Source organism: Columba livia, chromosome 3, assembly GCF_036013475.1.
Source record: "Columba livia isolate bColLiv1 breed racing homer chromosome 3, bColLiv1.pat.W.v2, whole genome shotgun sequence".
Classification (NCBI taxonomy): domain Eukaryota; kingdom Metazoa; phylum Chordata; class Aves; order Columbiformes; family Columbidae; genus Columba; species Columba livia.
Window position 1 is genome coordinate 58804197 of NC_088604.1, and position 25307 is coordinate 58829503.

The window sequence follows — 25307 nt, forward strand, 5'->3', positions numbered from 1 at the left end:
TGGTGGCTCGTTGTTGCTGAGACAGCTCTTGTCCCACTAGAGCATCAAGGTTTGAGATTCCCTGCTTGGGAATTCACAAACCAGTTTATAAACTACTAGAAACAATGTAGATCAGGGACAAATGCTCTAGTTTCCTTCTCCATTTAAAGTTCTCTTTTCATTATTTTAAATAATGATTTGCTGTAGATGTCAAAACCAAGGCTGACACAGGATAAGAAAGCCTCAACTTGTTTCTGTCATCTGACAAAGACAGCTTAAATCTACTTTTTAAATACAGATTTCTAATCCTCCAAGCCTCTTCAGCCTAATTCTCCCTGCCAACACAGTGCCTAGTCTCCAAGATTATATTTATTCTTTATCCCGTGGAAGAAGAGTGGTCAGGGAACAGCGTATCAGGCAATGAGGCTTCTCACTATTTCAGTGACGCTTTGTGGCAGAGAAGTTCTTGAAGAGCACCAGATATGAAGGTGTGCTAGGCTCTGGGAACCCAGTTTTGGTTTTTCAGTTCCCTCTGCAGAGAGAACATCCAGGCGTATGCAAGCGTGGGTGGGAAGGAGCAAACATGGCACAGATGGCAGGGAATATATTTATCTATCCTCTCTGCGAGTTGCTGGCTGATATTCTCCCTTAGAGCAGAGAAGATCCACTCCTTGTCCCTCCTCAACTCCTTGAGATGAAGGTCCATCCTGTGGGCAGGGCTTGAGAGAAGCTGAAGCTGAGGAACTCGCAGCAGGTCTGGAGCATAGTCAAGTCCTCCCTCCTAAACCACCAGCCCCGCAGCTACAGCAATAGCTCTAGCAGCTTTTTCCTTTTCTGAGTAGAGGTAGAAAGGTATATTATCATTTATAAAACCTGGATTATGCAGTTTGCCTGCTCCTTCCCATACTTATTACCTCTTCAGACTTCAGTCTGCACTGCCAAAGGACAAACATTTTCTGCTCAAACATTAAATGAAGGAAAAACATGATCATAACTCAGACCATGATAAATCTTAAAGAACTTGGATGGGGGAGTGGGTGTGCACAATCACCCTAGTGACCTCCAATTTCTTTTACTTTTTTCCCCACTTTTTGCAAGACATTTTGATATGTTATATTTTAATATTATTATGCTAACAATCCTTGTAATCTAGGTTATTTTCTTTTATTGAGTCAGAAAAATCTATTTTATCAGCAGTAGCAGAAACATGCTGTTTTGTGGACTGAGGCACGACATAATTATTGAGCAGATGCTTATAGTATTTCTTCAGAATGTTCTTGCAAATATCAAAAAGTGTGATGCATTCCCTTACCTTGAGTATGCACACCTTTCAAAAATGAACATTTTGATACTTTTTCTGGTTATTTCTGGGTTTGTAGTGTTCCTTGCTGCTGTGCAAGCACTTGGTTTCCTTTACCAGTGAATATGTTCAGGACAGATAAAGAACAAAACAAACACCCTGTTACCTGCATTCTTAAGGTACAGAAACTTCTGCAGCTTCAGAAGAACCATCAGAGACATGTACAAAGGCAAAAAAGCCTGAAAGCTGATCGCTTTCAGATATATATTCTTGCAACTCTGTGTTGATGTAGCATCTAGGATGGCTCTGCAGGTGGGCACCTCATCAGAGAACAATCATTCCTCACTTCCCAACAGCTTCAGGTGAGAGATTTGGACTTAATTGCAAGCTGAAAAGGAAAACTGTGTGCTATGCACTTAAGCACCACTTTGCACCATAGGTATCATAAGAAACAGAAAGTCATAAAATGTTGATATCCAACAGCAAGGAGATCTCTGCTTTTTCCTTTCCAACAGTGTGCCCTGGCAGCCAAGAGGGCCAACCATGTCCTGGGGTGCATCAAGCACAGCATTGCCAGCCGGGCGAGGGGGGTGATTGTCCCGCTCTGCTCTGCACTGGTGCAGCCTCACCTGGAGCTCTGTGTGCAGTTCTGGGCGCCACAGGATACAAAAGATATTAAGCTACTAGAGAGAGTCCAGAAGAGGGCTAGGAAGTTGGTGAAGGGTTTGGAGGGGAAGCTGTATGAGGAGCAGCCTGAGTCACTTGGTTTGTTCAGCCTGAAGGAGACTAATCTGAGATCTCATAATGGTCTACGGCTTCCTCACAAAGATAGGAGGAAGGACAAGTGCCGAACCCTCCTCCTTAGTGAGCAATGACAGAACCTGAGGGAACAGCAGGAAGATGTGCCAGCGGAGGTTTAGGTTGGACATTAGGAAAAGATTCTTCTCCCAGAGGGTGGTGGAGCACTGGAACAGGCTCCCCAGGGAGGTGTCATGGCCCGAGCCTGACAATGTGGGTCCCTTCCAGCTCAGAACATTCTATGATCCTCTCTCACTAACCTGCTTCTCCTGAAAGCATCAAATAGGTTCAACCAGAAATAAACAAAAGCAAAGTGAGTCATCTCTTCCAACAGTCTTCGAAACATCCCAAACTGATGATCAGCTACAAGGGTGTTTGATCTTTCCAACTTTATTAACAGATTATGTCATTACCTCCCTTCCTCCCCACCTTTTGACCCCTTACTTCCCAAGATTTTTTTTTTTTTTCATGGTTTTGAACTACTTTTGATGCCCCAAATCTAGCCCATACCTCTGACTTCAAACGTATTTGCTGACTATACGTACACAGTGTGTGTGATTTAAGAAGGCCCTCAGGTATGAAGTTGGTTTGGGGATATTGTATATCCTGCTGATTACCAAGAACAATTTCCGAAGGGGGAGGTGCAGGGGAAAAAAAAAAGGCCTTTACAAAGCTGCCTGCCCCTGTGATTTGCAGTTCTTTGAAAAAGCAAGAAAGAACAGATAAAGCACCCCTGGTGTGTGGTTAAGATAACTACAAAAGAACTATTCTTAGCAGGTTCCTTCAGTAAAATGAAGGGTGCTTTGACTGCATTTTTGGCCTTGCTAATCTGACAGATGTTGATGGATAACTTGGAACAGCCAAAATCTTTGTTCTAAAACATGTTACATCCAGATGTTCTACTGGGTTTCTAATAGATATCAAAGCTTTCTTTAAATACTTGGAAACTGTATTTTATATGTTTAAGCACGCATGCAGAGGAGGGAAAGATAGAGAGGAGCTCCATTAAGAGCAGCTTAAAAAGGAGCATTTATGCCCCTCTTTGTGGACACTCTAAATATAAAAAAGTTCAACAGTTTGTTTCTGCCTAATCAAGTTTGAAAATTAATAGCACCAAGATTCTTAATGAGCAATTAGGACCTTGCAGGCTGCTCTCTCCAACAGGTCCAGGAGCTTGTGTGTAAACACTCCAGCCCTGATTGCCCTGCCACCCCCTGCCCCACAGCCGGCCGCCTGGGCTGCTGGAACCAGCCAACCCCATCTGGTTGCCCAGGTGGGGACATCCCCATGACTTCTTCCAGCTGGCCCTTCAACTCTTCCAGAGGTAAAGGGCTCCAACATCCTCCTTCCACTGGGATTCCAGAAAGGAAGAAATCTTTTGTTTGAGGGGAGGCACCCCCACCCCGTAAGCAGTGTTTATGAGTAGGAGATCATGAATGAGAACACAAGCAATGCCGACACCGTGGCTCTCAGCAGCGTTCTTCTCCCTGACAGTGCCCAAACCACCACCACGAGCAGCTGAATGGATAGTGCACATGAGTGTCTAAAAAGAAAGAGCTGATCACATGTGGGAAATAAAGACATGCAGACAAATCAGACACAGAAGAACAAGAAGAGAGGCAGCGAGTTGCAGCAGGGCTTTGGGAAATGCAGTGCTATGCAACTCGCAGAATTCCTAAGTCACTTGAAATTGCTGCCCCAGCCTGATTCTCAGAAGCTCCTGATGGTTGAAGCTGTATGTACTGGCTATGCTGCTTTGCAGTCACTGCTGGAGAAACTCAATAAGGAAGGTACTGATCCCTTTAATGGGTAAATAAGCAATCATAAAATGTACCATTTAATCCCAAAATGAGCAATATTCTTCAGCTTAAACCCTTTCATAGTAGAAAAACAAACAGGTAAATTGCAATGCATACAAAATGTGTCAAGTATGAAGCACAAATAGAATTTCTGATCTGTTAGGAGTCAGAGGTGAAGACCTGCTGCTGAAATGCTGCTTTTCCTTCCCAAGCATGTCAATGGAATCAGTCAGTCACTGACAGAAGCAGGTATGAGATATTGCAACAGAGAAAAGGATCTCCTGGGCAAGTAGGATCAGGCCATTCTTCTGTGCCTGTGTGCAATGGTGTAAGAGTTTGTTAAACATTAAGGCCAGGAAAATTCTAAAGTCAGTTTTAGACAGTTCACTGGTGAGAAAGCTACTCAGCCAAAATGCGGACTGCTCTTCTCGTTCAGACTAGTGTAGCCTGGAAACAACAAAAAAGGCATTAGCATTACTAGTGCCAGCCTTACCATGGCTGGTGGTAGCCCAGGGCATACTTGATTGATAGTTATTTAACATGTAAGGAGTCCCAGCCTCACTCACAGCACAAAGGTAGCCACAGGAACACTATCACTAGGATCTCAACACACAAGAGTTCACACTGCAACTTACATGAAAAGTAAACTCTTCTTTTAATCTCAGAGATGTCTTCCACATTACATGGAATATAATCATGCAGCTCCACCAGACTTATTTTTCCTCCATTGCTTTTGAGAATCCAAATGCAGCAGCACAAGCCTCCTTCCTGCATCATGGATTCCCATCCCTTAAAAGTTTCATGATATGCTGAAGGAGAGCCAGTACCAGCCCCGACTCAGCACCCGCCATCAGCAGCAACACCAAGCAAAGCCGCCTGTCCTCCCGAGACTGGGCTCACACAGGTGGGAATGCAAAACCCAGGGGCAGTTTCATTAAAAACGTGAAGCACAGCACAGGAACAGATGCTCAGAAATTCAAAGAAGCTTAAATCATTCACATAAAGGCGAAGACAACAGCTGTACTTGTAAAGACCGATCCTTGGAAAAAAGGAACTGCTAGAAGAAAATATACTCTTTAAAAGACCTTTATTTTGGTTGCATGGTTACAATTCTGGAGTCCATAGATGCTTACAGTTAGGTTGTTCCCAAATAATGTTTCACAGCTCACCATGTAAACAGTGCATTCTCTATCAGTCTAGTGTACAACAACTTTATAAAATAAAGATTAAGTGACCTTTTAATCTGTACACTTTTCTGATTAGTTCATCAATTAAAAAGGCAACTAGATTAATTGGCAAAAAAAGAAGTGTTGTTACATTTTTAATATATTAGTACAAAATGGCACAAAAGGAAAAAAGTCATTTTAAAGGCTATAAAGCAAACGTCTTAAAAAGTTTGAATCAGTTCAACCGATTGCAACTTAATTTCAAATACTACTGTTGAACTTGCAATTGAACTTGTAATCTTCTTTTCTTCAGCTGTTTGAAAGACCTCACATATAACTTTGGATTTGTTCATGGAAACTGAATCACAGCAGTTTCAGAACAGTGACATTCAAGTGCAGTTAGGAAGTTGGGAATTTCTATTCTTCCCAGTAAATCTAAGAATTCACAGACTAGAGCTTATTTTCGTGTACCCAAGCTCATCAACGCACACTTCAGATGCAAAGATACTGGACATGTGCACATAAAACACAGTATTTCTTAATGCAAGAATTGAAACAAAAAAATCCACATAATTACACCATCCACCCTACCAATCTTTGCAGGAGGTTTCCAGGCATAACCATGTTCAACACCATATAGAGAGATATATGAAGCATCTAAAAGTTTTCAGGCAAACTGAAGGCTTAATTCAAAAGGCTTCAGTTATAAAAGAGAGATCACATCAACTTCAGCAACCTACATTTTATTTTTGAACCACCCATATCAAATGGGCAGGTGAGTGGGATGGAAGGGTAAGAGACAGAAAGACATTTCTAACTTAAAAATAGATTCTGATATATGAATTTGTTGCCTCAAGCAACATCCCAAAAGATAACCACCCACCCCTTCAAATCAAATTATCAGGATTTTGATCAGCGCCCCTAAATCTTAAGGGGTTTATATGTGTAAGTTAACGGAACAGTTTATGATGTTGACTCTTTTTCTGGTAAGAACACTCACATCCAAGAGGGCAGGCAGTCATAGTGACAGCAGTACTGAGAATGTTACTTCTCAGGTTAAAACAGAAAGTCTTATAAAAAAAAAATGTGATGAAGTACAGAATCATTATTTTACTCAGCATCACAATGAGCAAACCATAACTAGGAATTTCCTTCCATAATTTAAATACCAGTTACAATGCTTTCTCCAGAGACTTATCTTATAGACAACCATATGATGAGTCCAAGAAGCAATACTCCAACAGCAAGTATAATCATGAGGATGCACATCTTCTTTCGGGACCTTTGCTGCCAATAGAGAAATAACCAAGTTGATCAAAAACTCCACCACCACATCAGAAGACTATTCAAATGCTTTTACGGTCCTACTGATCATGTAATCTAACTAAATTGTGTCCTTGCTAACAAGTCATATAAGGTTGTTCAAAACAAAAAAGGAAAAAAAATCAGAGAGCTAGTGTATCCATGACTTACTTGCATGGATATATCATTCAACAGAATTATTTCAGTGGTATTTTCTGGTACACATAATAAAATAATGAAAGAAAATGCAGTAACTTAATGAATGGATATAATTAGAACACTGAGGGAAAGAAAATGTGAGAGAGCAGGTGACCACATACAACAGAAAATGGACAAACAACCTGCATAGTAGAGGAGGCAGAAATAGTCTGCTAGAAAAGAAAAAATATTTAAAGACTATTAATGTATATACAGAAGGGGACAGAGGACTGCAATTTTAGACTTCTGGAAGATTGATTTTGCATTTATTCACAGAGTTATTGTCAAGTTGTTTTTGTGAAGTTTCTTAGGTACATCTTTCTCCTAGGGGAAAAAAAAAAAAAAAAAAGAGGAAAAAAAAGAGAAGGAGATAAAAATAAGAGACCTGAGAAGAGACCTGAGTAGACAGTTATATAGATGTCACTACAATAAAGTGTAAGTCATGAGAATGTCCTTCACAACAGGAAAAGAAATTACCAGTGGGTTTCACAGGCTTTTGCTGATAGCCAAGTCATAGTAACACTCAGATCTTGGGATTCTAGGCCACAGCTCCAGAAGCAAAGCCAGGCTTTGCTCTCTTGGCAGAGGTTCTTCTGCCTGGGTGATTTTGGTTTTCCCCCTGCCCTGAAGAACTACATCTGTGTCAGTTCTTCGGTGGAGCTGCCAGTTCTCTGCCCAGTACCACCCAGACTATCAAGTTTCTTAACTCTTTTCTTCTAGTTTTACTATCTTGCTGCTACTTTTCCCATGGTCAGCCTAAGATTTCTTCATTTCATCATTTTACTTGCTCACACTCAATCCATTTGCTGGAGCACCTTCCTTTTTTTAAATCTGTGGCCATGTGCATTTTCATCCTGGAGACCAACTCTTGCCAAGACTGCAGTGAAGCCAAACATTTCCCCTGTAACACTGCTAAAGCAAGGTAGTAGACTAAAGACATGGAGATCCTATTTCCTCCTACATTTGATCATCATTTCTGCAAGTGCTAAAGTGGCAGTGGTAAAGGTGGAAAGAAAGGAGAGGAGCCTATCTTTGCCCAAACAGCTCTGCACCCATGGCAGATTGTCTCACACACGTGGTCTCACCACAAACAGGAGCTGTGAGGGTGCCAACCATGCACAGCCTCATTCCTGCCACCACATCTGGGCCTCTAACATTTCCTTGAGGGAGCCAGGGCATGCAGATGTAATAGCTGCTGAAATTAAAAGTCTGCTGGAAGTGGAAACAATTTTTCAACATCTTAGAACACAGATGAATTTTCAAGCAGTGGAAAGTTCAAATTCAAAGCAAACTACACAATCCTTTCAAACATAGTCCAGCTCTGACGAGTGTTTGGTCTCTGCTGCAAGACCCACCAAACAAAAGCTTGTCAAGTATCAAAACCTTCCTCTGAGATCAGAAGACATTCATCCTTTCCTCCTCAAGATAAAATGCAAAGTTTTAAATTTTAAATTTCAACCAGAAACCTTTCACAGAAAACTTTGTCTGTTACTATTTTTTTCCCTGAACTTTCTCACTATCAAAATAGGACACATCAACCACATTTGGTGTGCCAGTTAGTGCCACCTAGAATACAGTTCAAAGATGCTTCCACCCCTTTCATTCTCTCACTTCTGAAATCATCAGGCAGTCCTTCAGACATTTTGTCATTGATTTACTTTCCTGGCTACTACTAACACACATAAGAGGATTAATAAAATAAAAAAGCCTAAGGACTGACTCTGACTTAAGAGGGAAGATTTATTACTAATAAGATTATTTCTAACAAGTTCCAAAAATGTTATAAAGAGGCAGCATTTAAAGGTATTTAAAAGGCTTTTCAAAAAGTTTGAGAGTTTGAAATATGTTTTTAGCATCAGGGTAGCAATTAACAGAAGCCGGATATATAGAGCTGGGAGAAGATTTTAGACAGCAAAAATTGTTGCTAACTGGCAGCACCTTCAGAAGACTTCCCTGCCTATCTTCCCTACTCTTTCAGTGATGTTTAGCAGTTTGCTCTCAATAGACAAGAAACTTTGACTTCCAGAGTTGTAAAAGGAGGGGTTTTGTTGTTTGTTGGGTTTTTTGTTTGTTTTTTTTTTATAAAGGCATAACACTCCCAGTGCTCTGGAAGAGCCTGGCTAATTTTACAAGAAACCCAAAGCTTGCAGAGGTCACTGGCTTTTGTTTCATCGTCACCTAGAAATACCATCATGGTCTAACATAAACCTCTAACTACGTCTCCAAGCCTTGAGGAAATGGATAAGCAAAATTGGAACTGCATAAGAAAGTAGAAGTCAGGACTACTGAGACAGGAGAGTTACACACAGCTGGCAGTTGGCATTAACATTACCTGGTAGTTTGCTGCTCTTGACAGCTGCTGGTTTGCTTGCTGCACATGTACTTCTGCATTTTCCACATTGGCTTCTATGCTGTCTTTATTTTAAAATAAAAGATTTCAAATTTTGATTAGTCATACCCCAGCCAAAGGTTTGGAATGCTGAAATACACTTGAGAACACATGTAATAACTGCCTCCAAACTGCTGGTGTCTTCATCAATACCCATCAATACCTTTCTCATGGAAGTCTAACCCATCCTATACTTACGCCTGAGTTCATTTCTGAACCAGCCAAGCAATGAGCAGCTGAATTCGTGTCAGTAACAGCTCCTCTGCCCTAGAAGCAAGACTGAACCTTAGATATCAACGAGGGTAGAGAGGGTAGAGACCTTTTTTTTCTTTTTTTTTTTTTTTTTTTTTGTGTGTGTGTGGTGTTGTGTTTGTTTGTTTGCTTGCTTTTACTTGTCCTGCAACTTGCTACTGTCTGTCCTCTGCTCAGATTTAAAAGGTCCTAAGACCTGTGAAATCAGGAGAAACAGACACACAAAACACCCCAAGAGGCACGTGTCTGGTTTGGTATTTTATCATACTGACGCAGAATTATCTTTTTTACCTGAAAAAATATGAATGGATTATGGGCTAAGGTGTTAGAAAAGGTCCTGCAAATATATGTTGGACATATACAACAGCGTGACTTAGCATCAGAGTCAGAACATGTATTTTCCAATCACATTTCATTTAAAAAAAAACACATGCTTGCATGGAGGGCCAGGCAGGAACCTTTGCTGAATCTGCACACTTACATCACTAGTCAATATAGTAAAACTGTCAACATGAACTCCAATTGTATAGACAAATAGTTCAAAAAACTACTTTTAAAGACATTTTATACACATTAAAGACTACATAATGTTTTCAACTACATTTTAAACACAATTTGTTATGTATTCACAGTTATATCAGCCAGTGTACCCATTATTAAGTTGCAGATGATTTGCTCTAGCATTGATATTTGCATTAGAGGAATTTTTCCAGCAAAAGGAAGTTCTACATCACTGCTCTCCAGAGAAACAGAATAAAAGATTTTCATTTGACTTACCTATCACATCACCCTGTTCATGAATCATCATTCCTAGATCTTTAAAAATTTCATTGATGTCCATAATATCTGCCTACAAGGAAACAAGCATTGCAGTAATTGACATAACATATTCCAGCATCTCTCTGCATTTAGATACAAATAATGCTCCTTCTCTCCCCCAAGTAAGCATCCATGATGCTACACTACAGGATAAAAAAACCCAACTTGCTATGTTTATTTGGAAGGCTTTTTTGACACTATGAGACCAAGTTTTTTCTAATCAAACTAACTGAAGAGGACTATGTGAAGTACACTTACCACCACATCACAAACAAGATCTCTCATTGCTGAGGGCTTGTTGGCACACATACTTGTATTAGTTTAACTGAAAGGAAAGGCTTATGCCAATGTTGCTTACAAGGTATGCATTTAAGCCAAATTAACAAAAGCATGTGCAGAAAGTATTCTGCATTAGTTTTAGTACATCTATGAAATTAAACACACACAAATTTCATAAGCGTCATGTTTTACAGAAATTATCTCTATAATATGGCCAAGCTATTGCACCTGTATTACACTGTCCTATTACTACAGGACACTGTAGATGCCACCTTTCCACTGTGCATATGATCTCTTTGTAACTAATGAGTGATACATATTTAGTTCAATCTACTGCACACTGAAGTATGGGTGGAAAGGGAGAGATTAGTGAAAAAATTATACATAGAATGGATTTTGCCACGTGAATCAGCAAGCCTTCCTGACAAACTCCAGTTCCGCACCTTTCTTGCTGATGGATGTAGAGATGTGGATTCCAGACTGGCTGGAAAAAATCATTTTGTCTTTACAGAACTCTCTCAATGTCAATTTTTTGTGTAGTTTACATCTTGTTTTTAAATGTTTTTAACTTTTTGACAAACCTTCAATTACAAAAGTTTGCATGAAACAAAGTATCTGTATTTGCAGATGCCTTCAAATAAGCTGCTTACAAAATTAAGATGTTAAACAATACATTGTGAATACCTGGGAGGAAAGGTATAATTTTGTTTCATTTACAGTCCCTGTTAAAAAAGGTTATATAACATGACCACTACATTGGAAAAAAATGATTTGTATTTTTTCTTGTAGTCACATGAGTACTTTCTTATTCCATAGCCGAACAACTGAAGTTGAACACAGTACCAAAGCATGGCTTTCATACAGTATATTTCTAATGCACATTTCACACCTAAAGGTAAAATTTGTAGTTTTGAAGAAAAAAAAAAAAAAAACACAAACACAACCCCAAACAAATCCTAACTCCTCAAGATTAACATCTGCAATCAATGTTCAGGCCACTATAAAATGTTTTTTTCTCTGGAAACATGAAAAGCACATTCTGCTTTAAAACAGCTTGCACTTACCTCAAGCTGCCTAATGGAAGATTCTCTCTCCTCAATAAGACGGAGGTCATCTTCTGTAATTTCTTCATCTTGCACTTGTGCTTGCGGTTGACTATCAAACAACAAAAAAACCAACACCCAGAATTTAACAGGTGTGATGAGAAGTAACTCAGAAGAATAAAATGACAGTTACGTAGGTAACACATACTTCACATTAGCAGTTAATGAAATATACATTTTTACCCATCTAGCTAACAGGGAAGGTCCAAAAGTCACACTTTCAGTATAGGAGGCTGCTGCTGTAGCAACGTTGCACATCGAATTGAGCTAACCGATTGGATATTCCAAGTATGAATACAAGAGCAAACATTCTCCTGAATTATAAACTGCAGAGTTTATATCCATCTGAGGCAAAAGTGAGCTAGCCAAGAAAACAGAATCTGAGACTGAGAAGCTGTTCTTGGAGAGTATGAAAGCAATGGGAGATCCCAGTAAACATTGGACCCTTATCACAACATTTTTACTCTGTTCACAGGTTGGACTCTGCTTACCTAAGTTTGAGCCTCAGAAAGCCCAAATATAGACTTAGGGCAGCTCAAGGACATGATTAAAGCTGAAGCATGTGGAAGAAAGAGGGAAATGATACGAACTGCTCCTTTTTCTTTCCACCTATCCCATCAAAGCCTCTTTTCTACATTCATCCTATGGAAGAAAGCTGAACTGAACAACGTATCCCAGCTCCCTCCAGAAAAAGGCAATTGGTCAGAGGTGAAAAAAAAAAAAAATAAATAAAATCAGCAGCTGGCTTCCCTGCAGGCCATTTATTATTCTTAGCTACGTTAAGACTTATTAACAAATTCAGCCTACCTGTCCCAAGAGACAAGTGTTCCTTCCTTGTAGCTATCTTCAGGAGCACCACCCTACATGATCAGTATTTAAAAATACAAATTAACCATTATGGTCCCAAAAGAAGCACTGTCAGCATTTCTATAATGAGTCAATATTGCAAGGTTCATAGTAAGCAAACTTCAAACTGAAACATGATTTAACTTGTTCTCATCCTGATTTTCCTTTATGCATATAGCTGAAACACAAGCAAAAACATTCAGCTTGGTAACTGCTTGCTAAAATGTACAAGTACAGCAATGTGTATTTGGTAGAGTGAAAAGCAAAATTGATATGCTAACAAGGAAAAGCTCGACATCTCAGGCTCCTGAGCACTTCTCCACTTTAATATTGCATAGAAATCTGGCAAGTGATTCTTTCCTATAGGAAAAATCTGTTGATATCCAAAGGCCCAGCAAAAGCAATTCAAAAATCTCCTAAAAATTGCTTTTGCCAGATTACAGCATGAACCCAGGGGCAGTTCATGCCTTTGTGTGAGAAAGGCAAGGACAAAGTAAAAGTTCTTGGTTGGCGTTATTACAATGTAATTCAGCCTTTACTATAATGAGCTGTGCAATTCAGCTAGGCCTAAAAGTGAGCAAAGAACGCTTATAATTATATACTTATAACCATATAGCACATATTCTGCAGTATCTGGAGTCAGATATGAGCTCTTGTAAGTAGCACCAGGGAGGCAAATTTGACACTGAACACCACCAACACCATTGTAAACAAAGTATAATGGCACATTTTCTGATACTTACAGATACCCTTGAGCTGGCTCTTACTCTGGCTACAAAGTCTTTTTCTTTCTCAGCAGCTTGCCTTTGGAGTCTTTGGAAATTTGTTAGTGCTGTGGTGAACTCCCCCACAAGACGGTCTTTCTGTATTTTTCTTTGACGCTATAGGGGAAAAAGTTTTACCAAGTCAAATGAGCTCCAGCTTTTCAAGGCTCTGACATTTCCAGGCTGCTCAATGCTAAGGCATATAATAATTTTTTTCTAAGTAGGTGTAAGGGAAGGCTGTCTACAAAACCATTTGCAACTGCATGGACAAACTTTCCTTCCCTCTAGGATCACATAACTCTGCACAGTTTTAGGCAGTTAAAGAGGAAATCAATGTATTTATTTTCATTTAACAGCTGGAAGTGAGAAATGGGCAGGAATAAGAAAGCTTCTACCTTCCTTATTATCTGTTGATTATAAAATCTACTGTTTAAGCAAAGGTGACTGAATGGGGGGAAGGGTGCAGAAAAGAAATAACACGGCACTTCACATGTATTTTACATAAATTCTGGAAATACATATCGAGCTCCATCCAGAAGTAGGTTCACATTCTCCCTTAAGTGTTTAAGAGCTGGTACAAATACACCTGTCCTAACCTTCAAGCCTTTTTTTTTTTTTTTTAGATGTAGGGAAGGGAAGAGGAATAGTGGGCACGCAGGAGAGCCTCTGCCATATTTCGCTAATCGTATCAATCCTTCCTTCCAAATTTCTGAGAGGCTATAATTTACTATTCATCAATCTGTCACTTATGCATCTCATTGGGAGGTACCTTTGAAGAAGATGCTCATGATAAAAGGGGTAAAATTAAACAATAAAACACCTCACTGCCAACTTTTCTGCTCCAAGATAAAGAAATAGAGAAACCATTAAAATAAAAAACATACTTTGCCTGAACTAGAGGTTATACACCAAGACCAAGTTTTAACACCCCTATTAGAAGTTTACAACTCAACAGGATGAGCACACATAAATAATGGCTTGCCATTTGAATTCAGTGTTTCAGGATAATTTGTTTTTCTAAAGGCTCTGTGGTAACCAGCCACAGAGCAGCCACGTTGTTTGAGTGATGATAACCTGAATTCATGTTTCCTGAGCTCCTGTTGCTCTTCCCTTACTTAAATGACAAATTTCACTAGGATAAGAAACCCCAGGATGGCAGGCAGGAGTGCGCTAACAACAACAGCCACTTCGTGTTACCTCCTGACAAGATTTTACACAGACCTGGGAAATAAGCATTTTAAAGACTGCACAAGTTGTTTCAGTAACAGGTCCTGTGCACTCCCCTTAAGAAAGGAAAAGCACAGCACAAATTCTGATCTGAGTGACACAGAACAGACCTAATGTGTGTAATCAAATTATTCAGACAGTGGGTGAACATGTCTGACCACCTGCCCTGCAAGCAGTTCTGGCACACAGCTCCTTGACCCTGGACACAGTCAGAGCATCTGTGAAGTCAGACTTAGCATCACTGACACAGATTACAAAGTGCACAGAGACCTGAAATCACAGGCACAGCACGCTGCCTTGATTCCTACCATGTCAATCAAACTACCTTAATTCCTGATAAACAAAAAAACCCGGCTTCGGAACAAGTCTGGACTGCAACGAAATATTCTTACATTGTAAGTGTCCCTGTTGAGTCAATGTGTTGACTAACTAAACAGCGCTTTGAAAGCCTCGTGAGGAGCACAAAAATAGGCGTGCAGAACTGAAGTCACTCAAACACTCTACATGAGCCAACACGATCATCAAACAAACCACGCTCCTTGGTTTTATACCTGTTCACTTGTTGCCGGCAAAGATCCAAACTCCTTAATGTATTTGTCAGTCTCTTTGGCAAGCTGGTTGGTGTATTGCTGCTTCTGCTGCCTACAACCAAATGCAAAGTTTCATTAGAGACCATTGGGTTACTTTGTGCAAATTCTGCTGATTCTCAGGAAAGCAGCAGTACAAAATGCCTCTCTGAAGTCCATGAAGTCATCTTTATTCTGTTCTTCACTGTGAAGACATGACAAAAGGCATGACACCATTGATTTCAGGTGGGACAGATGCTGAAGAACATGTGTTCCTCAGTGTGACAGCATCTCATTATTCACCTTTCTTTCTTCCCCTGCCACCAAGGTTTCTTCTATTTTCCTAATGCACAGCAATATGTTTCTAGTTATTACAAATATCTAAACATGCTTTTCATAATCATTTTGAGGTTAACAATAGTTGGAAACATCTGGTCACTTCTGAGTTCAGAAAAAGTGTAGAAAAGACCAAGTTTTTTTCTGTGCGGAAGAACACGCCATGGCTTAAATATAATTCCGATACCATAGTGCATGAAAGGTCAATTCCTGGTAGTTACTGGGAAGCTTATCCAAAGAGATCTATATTCTCCCACGATACAATAGCTGCAAACTTGGCTGAAAGCTTCACTATTTACTAATTACTTTAACAGTGCTCAAAAAAGAGCCTCATCTTCAACAGCGTTGCACTTTTTTTGGCTTTTTTTAATTTCTTTTTTTTTTTTTTTTGTCTCTTTGATTCTGATATTATCACACACTCATATTTTCATATTTTTTTTCTGAAGCAACTCAAACTCTTTACCTGCTTTTGCATCCTCCTCCCCAAAGCATATGAAAAGATTTTACCTGGAAAGCTATTAGAAAACAATCAACACCAATATTTAAAATAATCAAATGACTCTTCAGACAAACACCAACATAAAAGGAAGGGCCAAACATTCAGACAAGTGAAAAATGGACAATGAAAACTCAAGGAAGCTTACTATATATACTGCCTCCAGAAAGGGACTGGAATGTGTCCTTCACAACAGGTTCTGTGAATTTATGCCAAGATCCTGTCTGGTTATTGCATAAACTGTATATGCTGTTCTTCCCCTATTCAGAGTCACCAGTAGGACATCCACTGTGGATTGTACTTGGCTAATGTTATGGGCCCTGAACTCAAGCTATTATAAAGCAATTTGGCTTTTCACACGAAAGGAAGGTGACGCCTTTGGTCCAACACATGCCTGCACCTCCTATTCAATGGTCACAGTGCAGCATTAACCACACTGAGGATGCCAACTCTCTTAGCCACAGGGCTGGCACAACACTCTGCTTATGTGCATTTAGGATCTTAAGATTAATTCACTAAAGGAGTTTAATGGAAAGAAAAAAAAAAAAAAAACATAACAAAACATACTGGCTCCTCGGACAGTGCAGAAAAGTGGAGAGCTGCTGACTGTCTCTGCTAGTGCCATATTAATGAAAATTCACCTTCATGTGACTGAACTGCCACACAGCATCTGCCTTGGAGCCTTATTTCACTTTGGCTATTTTAGTATTTCTGGTATATATTTATTCTGTAATGTTATCCCTTACCGTAGCTTTCATCACCAAAAAGGCAGTCCCCTCTCTCACCCAGTATCGCAACTCACAAACCTCTCCCCAGTATATTCATTACCTTGTGAAAATCACATCGACAGATTTGAATTGTTGACTGGAGTGGAGGCGTGCAAATGTTTGTGATATTACTTTTTGGTCCTGCCACTTTCCATTTGCTGACATACAGCATAAGTTTTATAGATGTACTGATACTGCAGGCAATGTAGACAGGAAAATCAGCCAACTATAGTTTACAGACTGTGTTTCTCTATCCTTTCTTTTCTTGGTGAGATCAAGAACTCTGCCTAACAAAAAAACACCACATCACTTCCCAGGAGATTGTTTACAATGCAATGAAATTAAACGTTTTCATGTGAAGTACTCACAGCTGTTGCCTCAACTCAGGCGTGTCTTGCGGTGTTCCAAGCTGATGTAGTATTCTTTGTATTTCGGCAGCTGTTTGTGAAGAGGAAGAGAACTTTTAATGGGACACAGACAACTCTCACTTAATTTTATGCACTTTTACTTGACAATTCTAAAGCCATAAAAGTTGACAGAAACTGATACTCAAAACTTTTTCAACCTACTACAAAGATTCCGCTGAAGAAGTCCTAGAACATTTAGTGAATGGTTTTTGCCAAGTTGAAGACAAAACTCACGATTTCTTATTAAGTAAGGTAATGTATTAACGTGCCTAGGTAGAAATGGGCAATTTAAAGATCAGTTAATAGTTTCACTGTAGTAAGTATAAATCAGGCCTTTTAATATTTTTAAAATAAGCAGCACAACTCTGGTTTAATCATATTTTACACGTCATTTTGGAAAGCCATACAAAAAACTGCCATGACATAGTCATACACAAATATTTGAGAACCAGTGCATCAGTGAAAAGACAGCAACAAAGCATTCGTGAGCTTACAGTACATTAAAAAAAAAAAGTCAGATGTCCAGATTTTAATTGTAATTTTGAGATCTTCACATTTTTAAATGTGGAATATAAACCACCAGTGTTTTTTTAAGTGTGTTTAATAAAATCTACTAGTTTTGAACTGCAAAATGTGACACATCATCTGAGCCTTATTTTCAGCTTAATATGTTTTACTGTCACATGAGAAAGCAAGGAGAAAAATGGACAGACACTGCAAAACTAATATCCTAAATGTGCTTTATCTCAGCTTAACACCCTCACATCTCCTAAAATGAAAGCATACATATGCAAAATAACTTATTTTTGCTTGACCTCAGCTAGAAGTAGACTTGTCCCTGTATTCTGTGGCCCTCTCCAGGCAAACTGGTGTACCACACAGTCAGCAGAAAATATGACTGTGTGATAGTATGTAGGATACTCGCTTTAGTAGCACACCTTTTTCTTTTTTTTTTTTTTCCTAAATATATTTAAAATTGCAGCAAATGGCATCTCTAAGTAGTGAATAAACACATTAAAAAAAAAAAAAAGTTATTTTTCCATATTTACCATGGAAGAGATCTGCAACAGACAGAACTTCAGTTACAAGGAGAAAGTTACATGTGACTTTTGTTAAGCAGTTAGATAAAGCTGGAATTCCTGAGAACACTTTTAGTAACGATAGTAATTTGAATCTTTGTTTCATAGCAAGTCCCCAGTGAATTAGATTATATTGGATATTTTGCACTGCTTTACATAATGTCCCCATGTCAACAACTGCTATAGCAAATTCCTGCTGTGTACACAGAGGTAATGAAGATATCAAAAACTTAGTACCTAAGTTTCGCATGAGGTAGTAATCAAACCCTTTAAAGCAGAAATCTTTGGAGGGACTGAGCGTACGTAAGCTACTGTAAGAATTATTGAGGTGAACAGCAGTATAAGATGGGTTTCACACAACTTCTATTTTAATTTTGCTGAAAATCAGCAAAACATGGGTGAAAATGTTTGAATTTTACCTACGGTCACCAGCTGCTGCCGAGCACCAGCCCATCCCTGCCTGCGGGGATTCTCCCACCTGCTGGGGCCAGGAGCCCCAACACATCCCGATAAATACCCACTCTGGGTCATTAAGCCTTCTTTTTATGTTTGGTATAATGCATTGTTTTAAAACAAACAAAAAGGCAACTGTCTGGTGTTACCTTTGGAATTCAACAGTGTGAAGGTTTAGTATCTGTAAAACCAAATACAAATTAACCCGAAGTTTTGTTTGTTCAAAGACAGGCTCCCCTCTGATTCAGAGACAAGATTCTCAGTTATTCTGCTTTTGTTTTTACAGGGAGAAAAACAGAACGAAACCAACTACAGGCACTCTTGTTAACAGCGGGTTTGAAGACAGAAAAAGGACCAGTGTGTCCTACCGCCACCTAGAGATACATTGTTTAACTGCAAATTAAGAAAATAAGGTTTGTGTTTTAAATAAAGGCTCTCACATGAAAAACTCTCTAAAACAAAGCCTATACTTAAAATATTTGCATTCTAAGTTAATAAGGGGAAATTAAAAGCCAGAACAGAGTAGCTGGTCAGCTACTCAAATCCAGGCAAAAGGAAGTTCATCCCAGTTTAACTCTTGTGATTCAATAATTTAGCACGAAATTAAAACAACTTTTACCAAGAAGTCTGTAAGTATGCATCAAAATTGCCAAGTGCTAAGGGGTTTTCAAACCTCAAGGGGAAAAAAAAAAGAAACAAACAAACAAGAACTGAGAACTGAACTGTCACATTTTTTTCTGGGTTTCCTGTAATTTAGCACATTGCACCTTAAGCTTTCACAATAAGGATATTATGTAGAAAGAAATAGCCTTTCTCTTTTCAGTTTTTTTTTTGTTTGTTTGTTTTTGTTCATGCATTGCTTATTCAAGTCAGCAAACAGAAAAAAGGCAGACCAGTAAATGTAAATTTTTGCCAGTGGCCTTCAGCAGCACCCCTGAAGCTGTCTTCATAAAAAAACAACCAACCAACCAAAATCAAGTTGGTAGGACCAGTATAACACAGGAAGCAGAGAAACTGACATTCCTGAAATCTTGATTTACAGTACATATAACCAGTTGATGAGTTAAAAGAAATCCATCCTTTGTGCTCCTTCATATTAATATAAACAAGATAGAGTGCATACCAGCTAAAAAGAATATTTCTTATACATCCTAGTAATTCATTTGACATTTTGTTTTGTTTTGTGGGTTTTTTTTCATTGTTTTGTTCATTTTTTGGATTTCTTACTGTAGCTACTACTTGTTCAAACATTTTATATGATAATATACAAATAATAACAAAACCACCTAAAACACAGGCATTTGTCCAGACTCACAAACTCATACAGCTTTATTGACAAAAACAAAATTTAAAATAGGCTTTAAGACATTATCACTTGGATCACAGAGGTGAAGCGCCTTGTTGCCTCACATTTACACATAGAGACATTACAGAATTTGATTCAAAGCAAGAACTGGCTTTGAAACTTCTTAGACAGAAGTCAATATCCTTTCCTTTGCTCTAAGGAAAAGTAGGGTAGCCTTAGCCTCTCCTCCTGAAGGCAAGACTGTAGAAACATTTCTGCTGGCTCCCTCCACTGCCACATTTGGGAAACAAGCAGGGAGAGGATCTTGGCACTGAAGAGGGAGAGCAAAGCCACTGGAAACCTGGGATTACTTTTCATAAAACAGAGGTCCCTAAATTCCTGGCTTCACTGCTGATGGTGGTATTTAGAAGGGCACTGCCTCCCTCATTTAACCAGCCTTTCACCTCTGTGCGGGGCGTTCAGGTTGGCACATACAGGTACCTGGCACATGCTTTGGTGCCTCTCAATCCATCAGTAACACTCAAATGTCCCAGAGAGCCAAAGGCATAGGCCCAGCTCACGAAGTCCTAGCTCTGCAATGCCAACATACTGCTAACAGTCAGGGACCAAAGATCAGAGCACAGTTTTGATGGGTTCCTAGGTTACCTCACCCTTTATCATTTTTCCTTCCCCACTTCCCAGTTCTTCCAGCTTCCCAAGGAGCTCTGAAAGATCAGAGTTAACACAACTACCAGAAGTCTCTCCTGTTCTTCTGGGCATCACCAATTCTGCAAAAGAGCCTGACTGGATCTTGTGTACAATTTTAATCTATTTCAGTGCAAAGTCTCACACTTTAGCTCAGCTTCCTCGAGTACATACAGCTAGCAGCTGGACTTTGCTCAGGAGCTGCAGAAGGGCACATACAGAGTGCACACCGGCATTCTTCACCAGAGTCACCGGGATACAGCAACAGCCTCAACCAGAGGCGCGCCAGCTCCTGCAGCCACTTCACAGAATCACAGAATGTTAGGGATTGGAAGGGACCTCAAAAGATCATCTAGTCCAATCCCCCTGCCGGAGCAGGAACACCTAGATGAGGTTACACAGGAAGGTGTCCAGGTGGGTTTTGAATGTCTCCAGAGAAGGAGACTCCACAATCCCCCTGGGCAGCCTGTTCCAGTGTTCTGGTACCCTCACTGTGCAGAAGTTTCTTCTCAAATTTAAGTGGAACATCCTGTGTTCCATTTTGTACCCATTGCCCCTTGTCCTACCATTGGTTGTCACCGAGAAGAGCCTGGCTCCATCCTCGTGACACTCACCCTTTACACATTTATGAACATTAATGAGGTCACCCCTCAGTCTCCTCTTCACCAAGCTAAAGAGACCCAGCCCCCTCAGCCCTTTCTCATAACGGAGATACTCCACTCCCTTAATCATCTTTGTGGTTCTGTGCTGGACTCTCACTTCTACAGTGAAGATCAGGGTAGGTGTTGCATATAATGAAAATCAACACCTCTTTCATGGCTCATACTGCAACCCTGCCAGAGCAGCACCTGGCCAGCTGTGGTCTGTCAGTGAGCCACCACAGGAGGCCAGTCCCCGTCGGGAACCAGGCAGTGCAGTCCCCCAGTGGGAAGCTGGGTGTGTGATATCATGCAAGCAAAATGCATTTTCTCCAAGCAATCACTGTCTCATGTGCAAAAGAATCTCACTTATTCCTCCTGAAAATGAGTTTTGTATTAGAAAGAAGCAACACTCTATTAGTAAGAAGACTTTTCACTTCTTTGCAGCATTCCTTATCTCTCTCTCTCATAATACATAACTATCAGCTGATGAAAGCTACTCGGCTACTCTCAGACCAGTCACATGCTCAGGAACAGGTCAGACATGGTTAATGATGAGCCAGAAAAACAATTAAGACCTAACCTGTATTCCTACAGAGAAAATTATTTAACAGTCAGCTCATGTTTACTTTTACTTAGTCAAGCAGTGGTTTCTTTTCTAGTCAGTGGAAACTCTCTTGCTACTTAAACAGAACAACAAAAAAAAATAACAGGGACACAGAAAAAAAAAAGAGTAATACTGTCTCACACAAAAGGCCTCCTTTTCTCTACATGAGTTACAGAAGTGTTGAGATTTACAGTGGAAATGTTTACATTTTTTAACAGGTAGAAATATTTGAGAAACATCTTCTGGCCAGATCTGCAATATGTACTATCTTTTCCATAGATACATATTTCACATATTGGATCATATATTAGCCTTGCTTAACAGTTTGCTGTTAGCTGGCTGGGAAAGAAAGAAGTTTCAATTCCTTTCTTCTCATATTCTCTTGTTTTTCAGCCAAGTCTGCAAAGCTGTTCCGTTACCAGAAGTAAATCTATGTTGACATAACTGCTTGTTCTGCTCCTTGAACATGAAAATGTTTAAGATCACACAGGAAGTTTCAAACTTAAAATAAAGATACAAATGCTTAAATTAATACAATGAGGATCAAAACATAAACAACTTCTTGCCCCTAAGAATACAGGAGCAAACAATGCTGTCTCCAGTAGAGAATCAGTAAACACCATATAGGCTCTAACACCATAGTCTTACTACAGGAGAAAATGTGAAAAAAGTCCCAAACCCTTCAGTAAAATCTTTATATTTGAAAGGCAGAGAATTAATTAAAAGGAGAGATATGAAGACTGGGCTGTAGGTCACCCACCTCCTCTGGCAGGGCTGAGAAGTATCGAAGCACCACATTCATCCCCAGCGTGAGACAAGAGAAACTGAGGATGGTCTTTGGAACACTTACCAGTAACTTCAGCTACAGGAGAGACGCTTTCCCAGGTTACCTGCAATTAGCTGTCTCCCTACCTCAACCTCCGTTCTATTTAAGATTTGGAAAACCAAACTTTAAACCCCCAAATGGCCATGGCCTAGCTTGTTGCAGCTCTACAGCTGGAAAGTGAGGTGAATCCACATGTAATCCACAGAGTTCTAAAAAGAAGGTCACAACACAGAAGCATGAAATTGAGAGGAAAAAATACATTTAATGAGTGCTGCTTATTACCTCTTTGCAGCCTGGAACCTTACTCAGATCACACAAGATTGCGCTATAGCCATGCAGCAGCAGTTTCCTTCAGATCCCCCACATTGCCTGGTTTCTTAAAAGCTCGGGGTTGATGCTCCCACAGGAAACGCGGCACCCACTGGGTGTGCTTGGGAAAACACCGGCAGCAACAGGAACACCAAGCACGAGGACATTGTACTGCAGAGAACAAGAACCAGCTAAGCAGGCAGGGTGAGTACGACGAAACCTGCCTTACAGAACAGCAAAGCTTGGGACCTGTCACAGGACTAAGGTGCAGAGCACTGAATATTAACTGTGATGGTGAGAGTCCCCCTGCTCCATGTCACCATCTTTTACTTAAAAAGGGGCACAAGAGTTTTAGTCACTGCCTAAGGTTGACAGGACTAAAACTAACAACGGGGATTTAAAAGCCATTGATTTTCAGACTTTTTCCTAGCTCCTGAGTCCAAGTAGAATAAACAGAATCAGCAAAGCGTTCCTTGGTGTGCACCAAACACAAAGTCTGCTCCACGTGAGACTCAGGCTGAGCTATGGCTTCGTATGACAAATAAGCAGTGTATACAACACCAGAACAGTCACCATTCAGAAATGCTTCATCAAAGACCTTAAATATGCTGCCACCAGTTGGATAACTATGAAGAAATCTCCTCCTTTTTTCCAGCCGAGCAAGTGAGTCACCAAACAGCATATCCAGTTACAGATTAAGTTGTGTGGAATCTAATAAATGTCAGAGTCACTTCAGAGCAGGTTACTGGAACAGAATAATTATTTGTAAAATTTATACGAATTCAAACTGCTTTTGCCTGGAGATGACAGGCTTCCTCAATTTATTCAAATTCAATTCAATGTGTTTTCCTTCTGCACTTCGATTGAAAATACTTGACTAAAGATGGACAGACACTGCAGAAAACATTCCCGGATCAATCTTTCGTAAAAGCTGTGACATACAGCAACCTAATGTAGTTGCAATAAATCCAGCACATTGGAATTTACTGTGTGAGTTTAAGTACCTCTTTAAAGCTACTAGTATAGTTCATACTCACTGGAGATTTTAAATAAATCACAGCGCTGCTGAGCTGTACACCTTACTATTCTTACTTCAACCAAGTGTGACAGTTCAGTAGTGGAATCAAATCCAGGACACCAGTCAAAAGACTCCAACTTAGTAAAAAGCAACCCCACATGTAACAGCTCACCTAATTGGAATTAAGTATCTAAACATGTCAGTGATTTGGCTTTAAGTGATTTGCTTTATTCTGTCTTAAATCAATGTATAATACTGATTAATCTAAAACAGGACGATACATTGACACAAACAGTAACTGAAGTATGTATGGGAAGAAGAAAATAAAATTAGGATGAAAATTGTTCTCACACCTCTAAGGACTAAAGAGTCAGTAAATACATACAAGTGTGAAAACACCACGTCTTGTAAGTTTTCCTGTTGAATTTTATTATAGCTTCCAGCATTTCTAAATTGAATCATGCCCCCAGATGATCAGGAACACTAGTAATAATATTTGGAGTCCAGGACCCACCTTCATTTTTTTCAGTGCAGCTGTAATTATTTCATGCTATTGTACTACGATTTACAGTGGTCTTCCAAGGACACTGGAAGTGGGACTGAAGTAGCGCCTGCTCCTTCTGATGCAGGTGTAGAACACACTAAATACACATCATTAAGTGCAAGTAGCTGTTACTCTGTGGGTCACTTGCCGTCAATCACTGACCCAGGTTTATTCTGAGCCCTAACTGGAGTGGCAGCCTCCAACACAGCAGTTCTACAGGAGATTTCAGAGGGGGCTCTCTGGCTAATCAAACAGCCATGCAATCCCCTCCTGCCGGCAAGGAGGAAAATCCAACAGAATTGACCTGGAATAGGTAATAAAGTACCTTACAGAAGCTCTGAAATGTAACTATCTAGAGATAGGAAGGAACATGAGGCCCCAGGCCACATCCGTGCCCCTCTCTGCTACAAAGGTATGCTGTTTTGCAAAAGTTCTCTTGTCTACCTGAGTCCATTCATACTTGCTCCATCAGCAACAGTTGCAGACAAAATTGTGGATGTCTTCACTGGTCACTTTGCTATTTGCAAATTGCACAGTACTTTTACAATTATTGTTTAAACCGCTCTTAAACTAAGATGCCTTCATTTACAGAGCTCTTTCCACCCCACATTACCCAGACTAGTTAACTAAGGTAATGCAAAACAGTGTAGGACAAGGACAAATTCTGCCTTTTCTGCACATACTAGCACAAATAGCTGGCTGGGGTGTACATGGGAGACCCATTTTTCACTCTGTTCTGCTGCTAACATAAATAAATCCCTGCCCCTCTCGTGCAATGTCATCTACATAAGACACTGTTTCATATGTCATTTTCCATGGAACTAAAACATTTTTAACAACAAGACAAAACACAAAAAAACATTCACAGAACTCTTCAAATTCAGAAAAAAATCTGCAATGCATGGTACCTTAAATATGTATGTTATTTTACACGGGAAAAAAGTCTTTAGTTACAGCATGCAAATAATTCAGGCTTGAAGTTTTCAAAAATAGTTTATTTCTAAAAGAACCATGGGCTTTATGACTTCTCCTCCTTACAGAAAGACAGGC

General features: G+C 39.8%; 1 protein-coding gene across 4 annotated transcripts in view; it reads right to left on the reverse strand.

Moving 5' to 3' along the window:
• Positions 1-4946: 4946 nt before the first annotated feature.
• STX7 (syntaxin 7) overlaps positions 4947-25307 on the reverse strand; it is a 32652-nt gene continuing 12291 nt past the window's right edge. For all 4 annotated transcript variants that reach the window (XM_065056997.1, XM_065056998.1, XM_065057000.1 and 1 more), the window contains exons 3-10: positions 16755-16824; positions 14773-14863; positions 12974-13111; positions 12192-12244; positions 11346-11436; positions 9961-10033; positions 8875-8957; positions 4947-6329 (exon numbers count right to left, since the gene is read on the reverse strand). In XM_065056997.1, the coding sequence (XP_064913069.1) occupies positions 6237-6329; positions 8875-8957; positions 9961-10033; positions 11346-11436; positions 12192-12244; positions 12974-13111; positions 14773-14863; positions 16755-16824 (692 nt within the window). In that variant the 3' untranslated portion in view covers positions 4947-6236. The remainder of the gene's footprint in view (positions 6330-8874; positions 8958-9960; positions 10034-11345; positions 11437-12191; positions 12245-12973; positions 13112-14772; positions 14864-16754; positions 16825-25307) is intronic.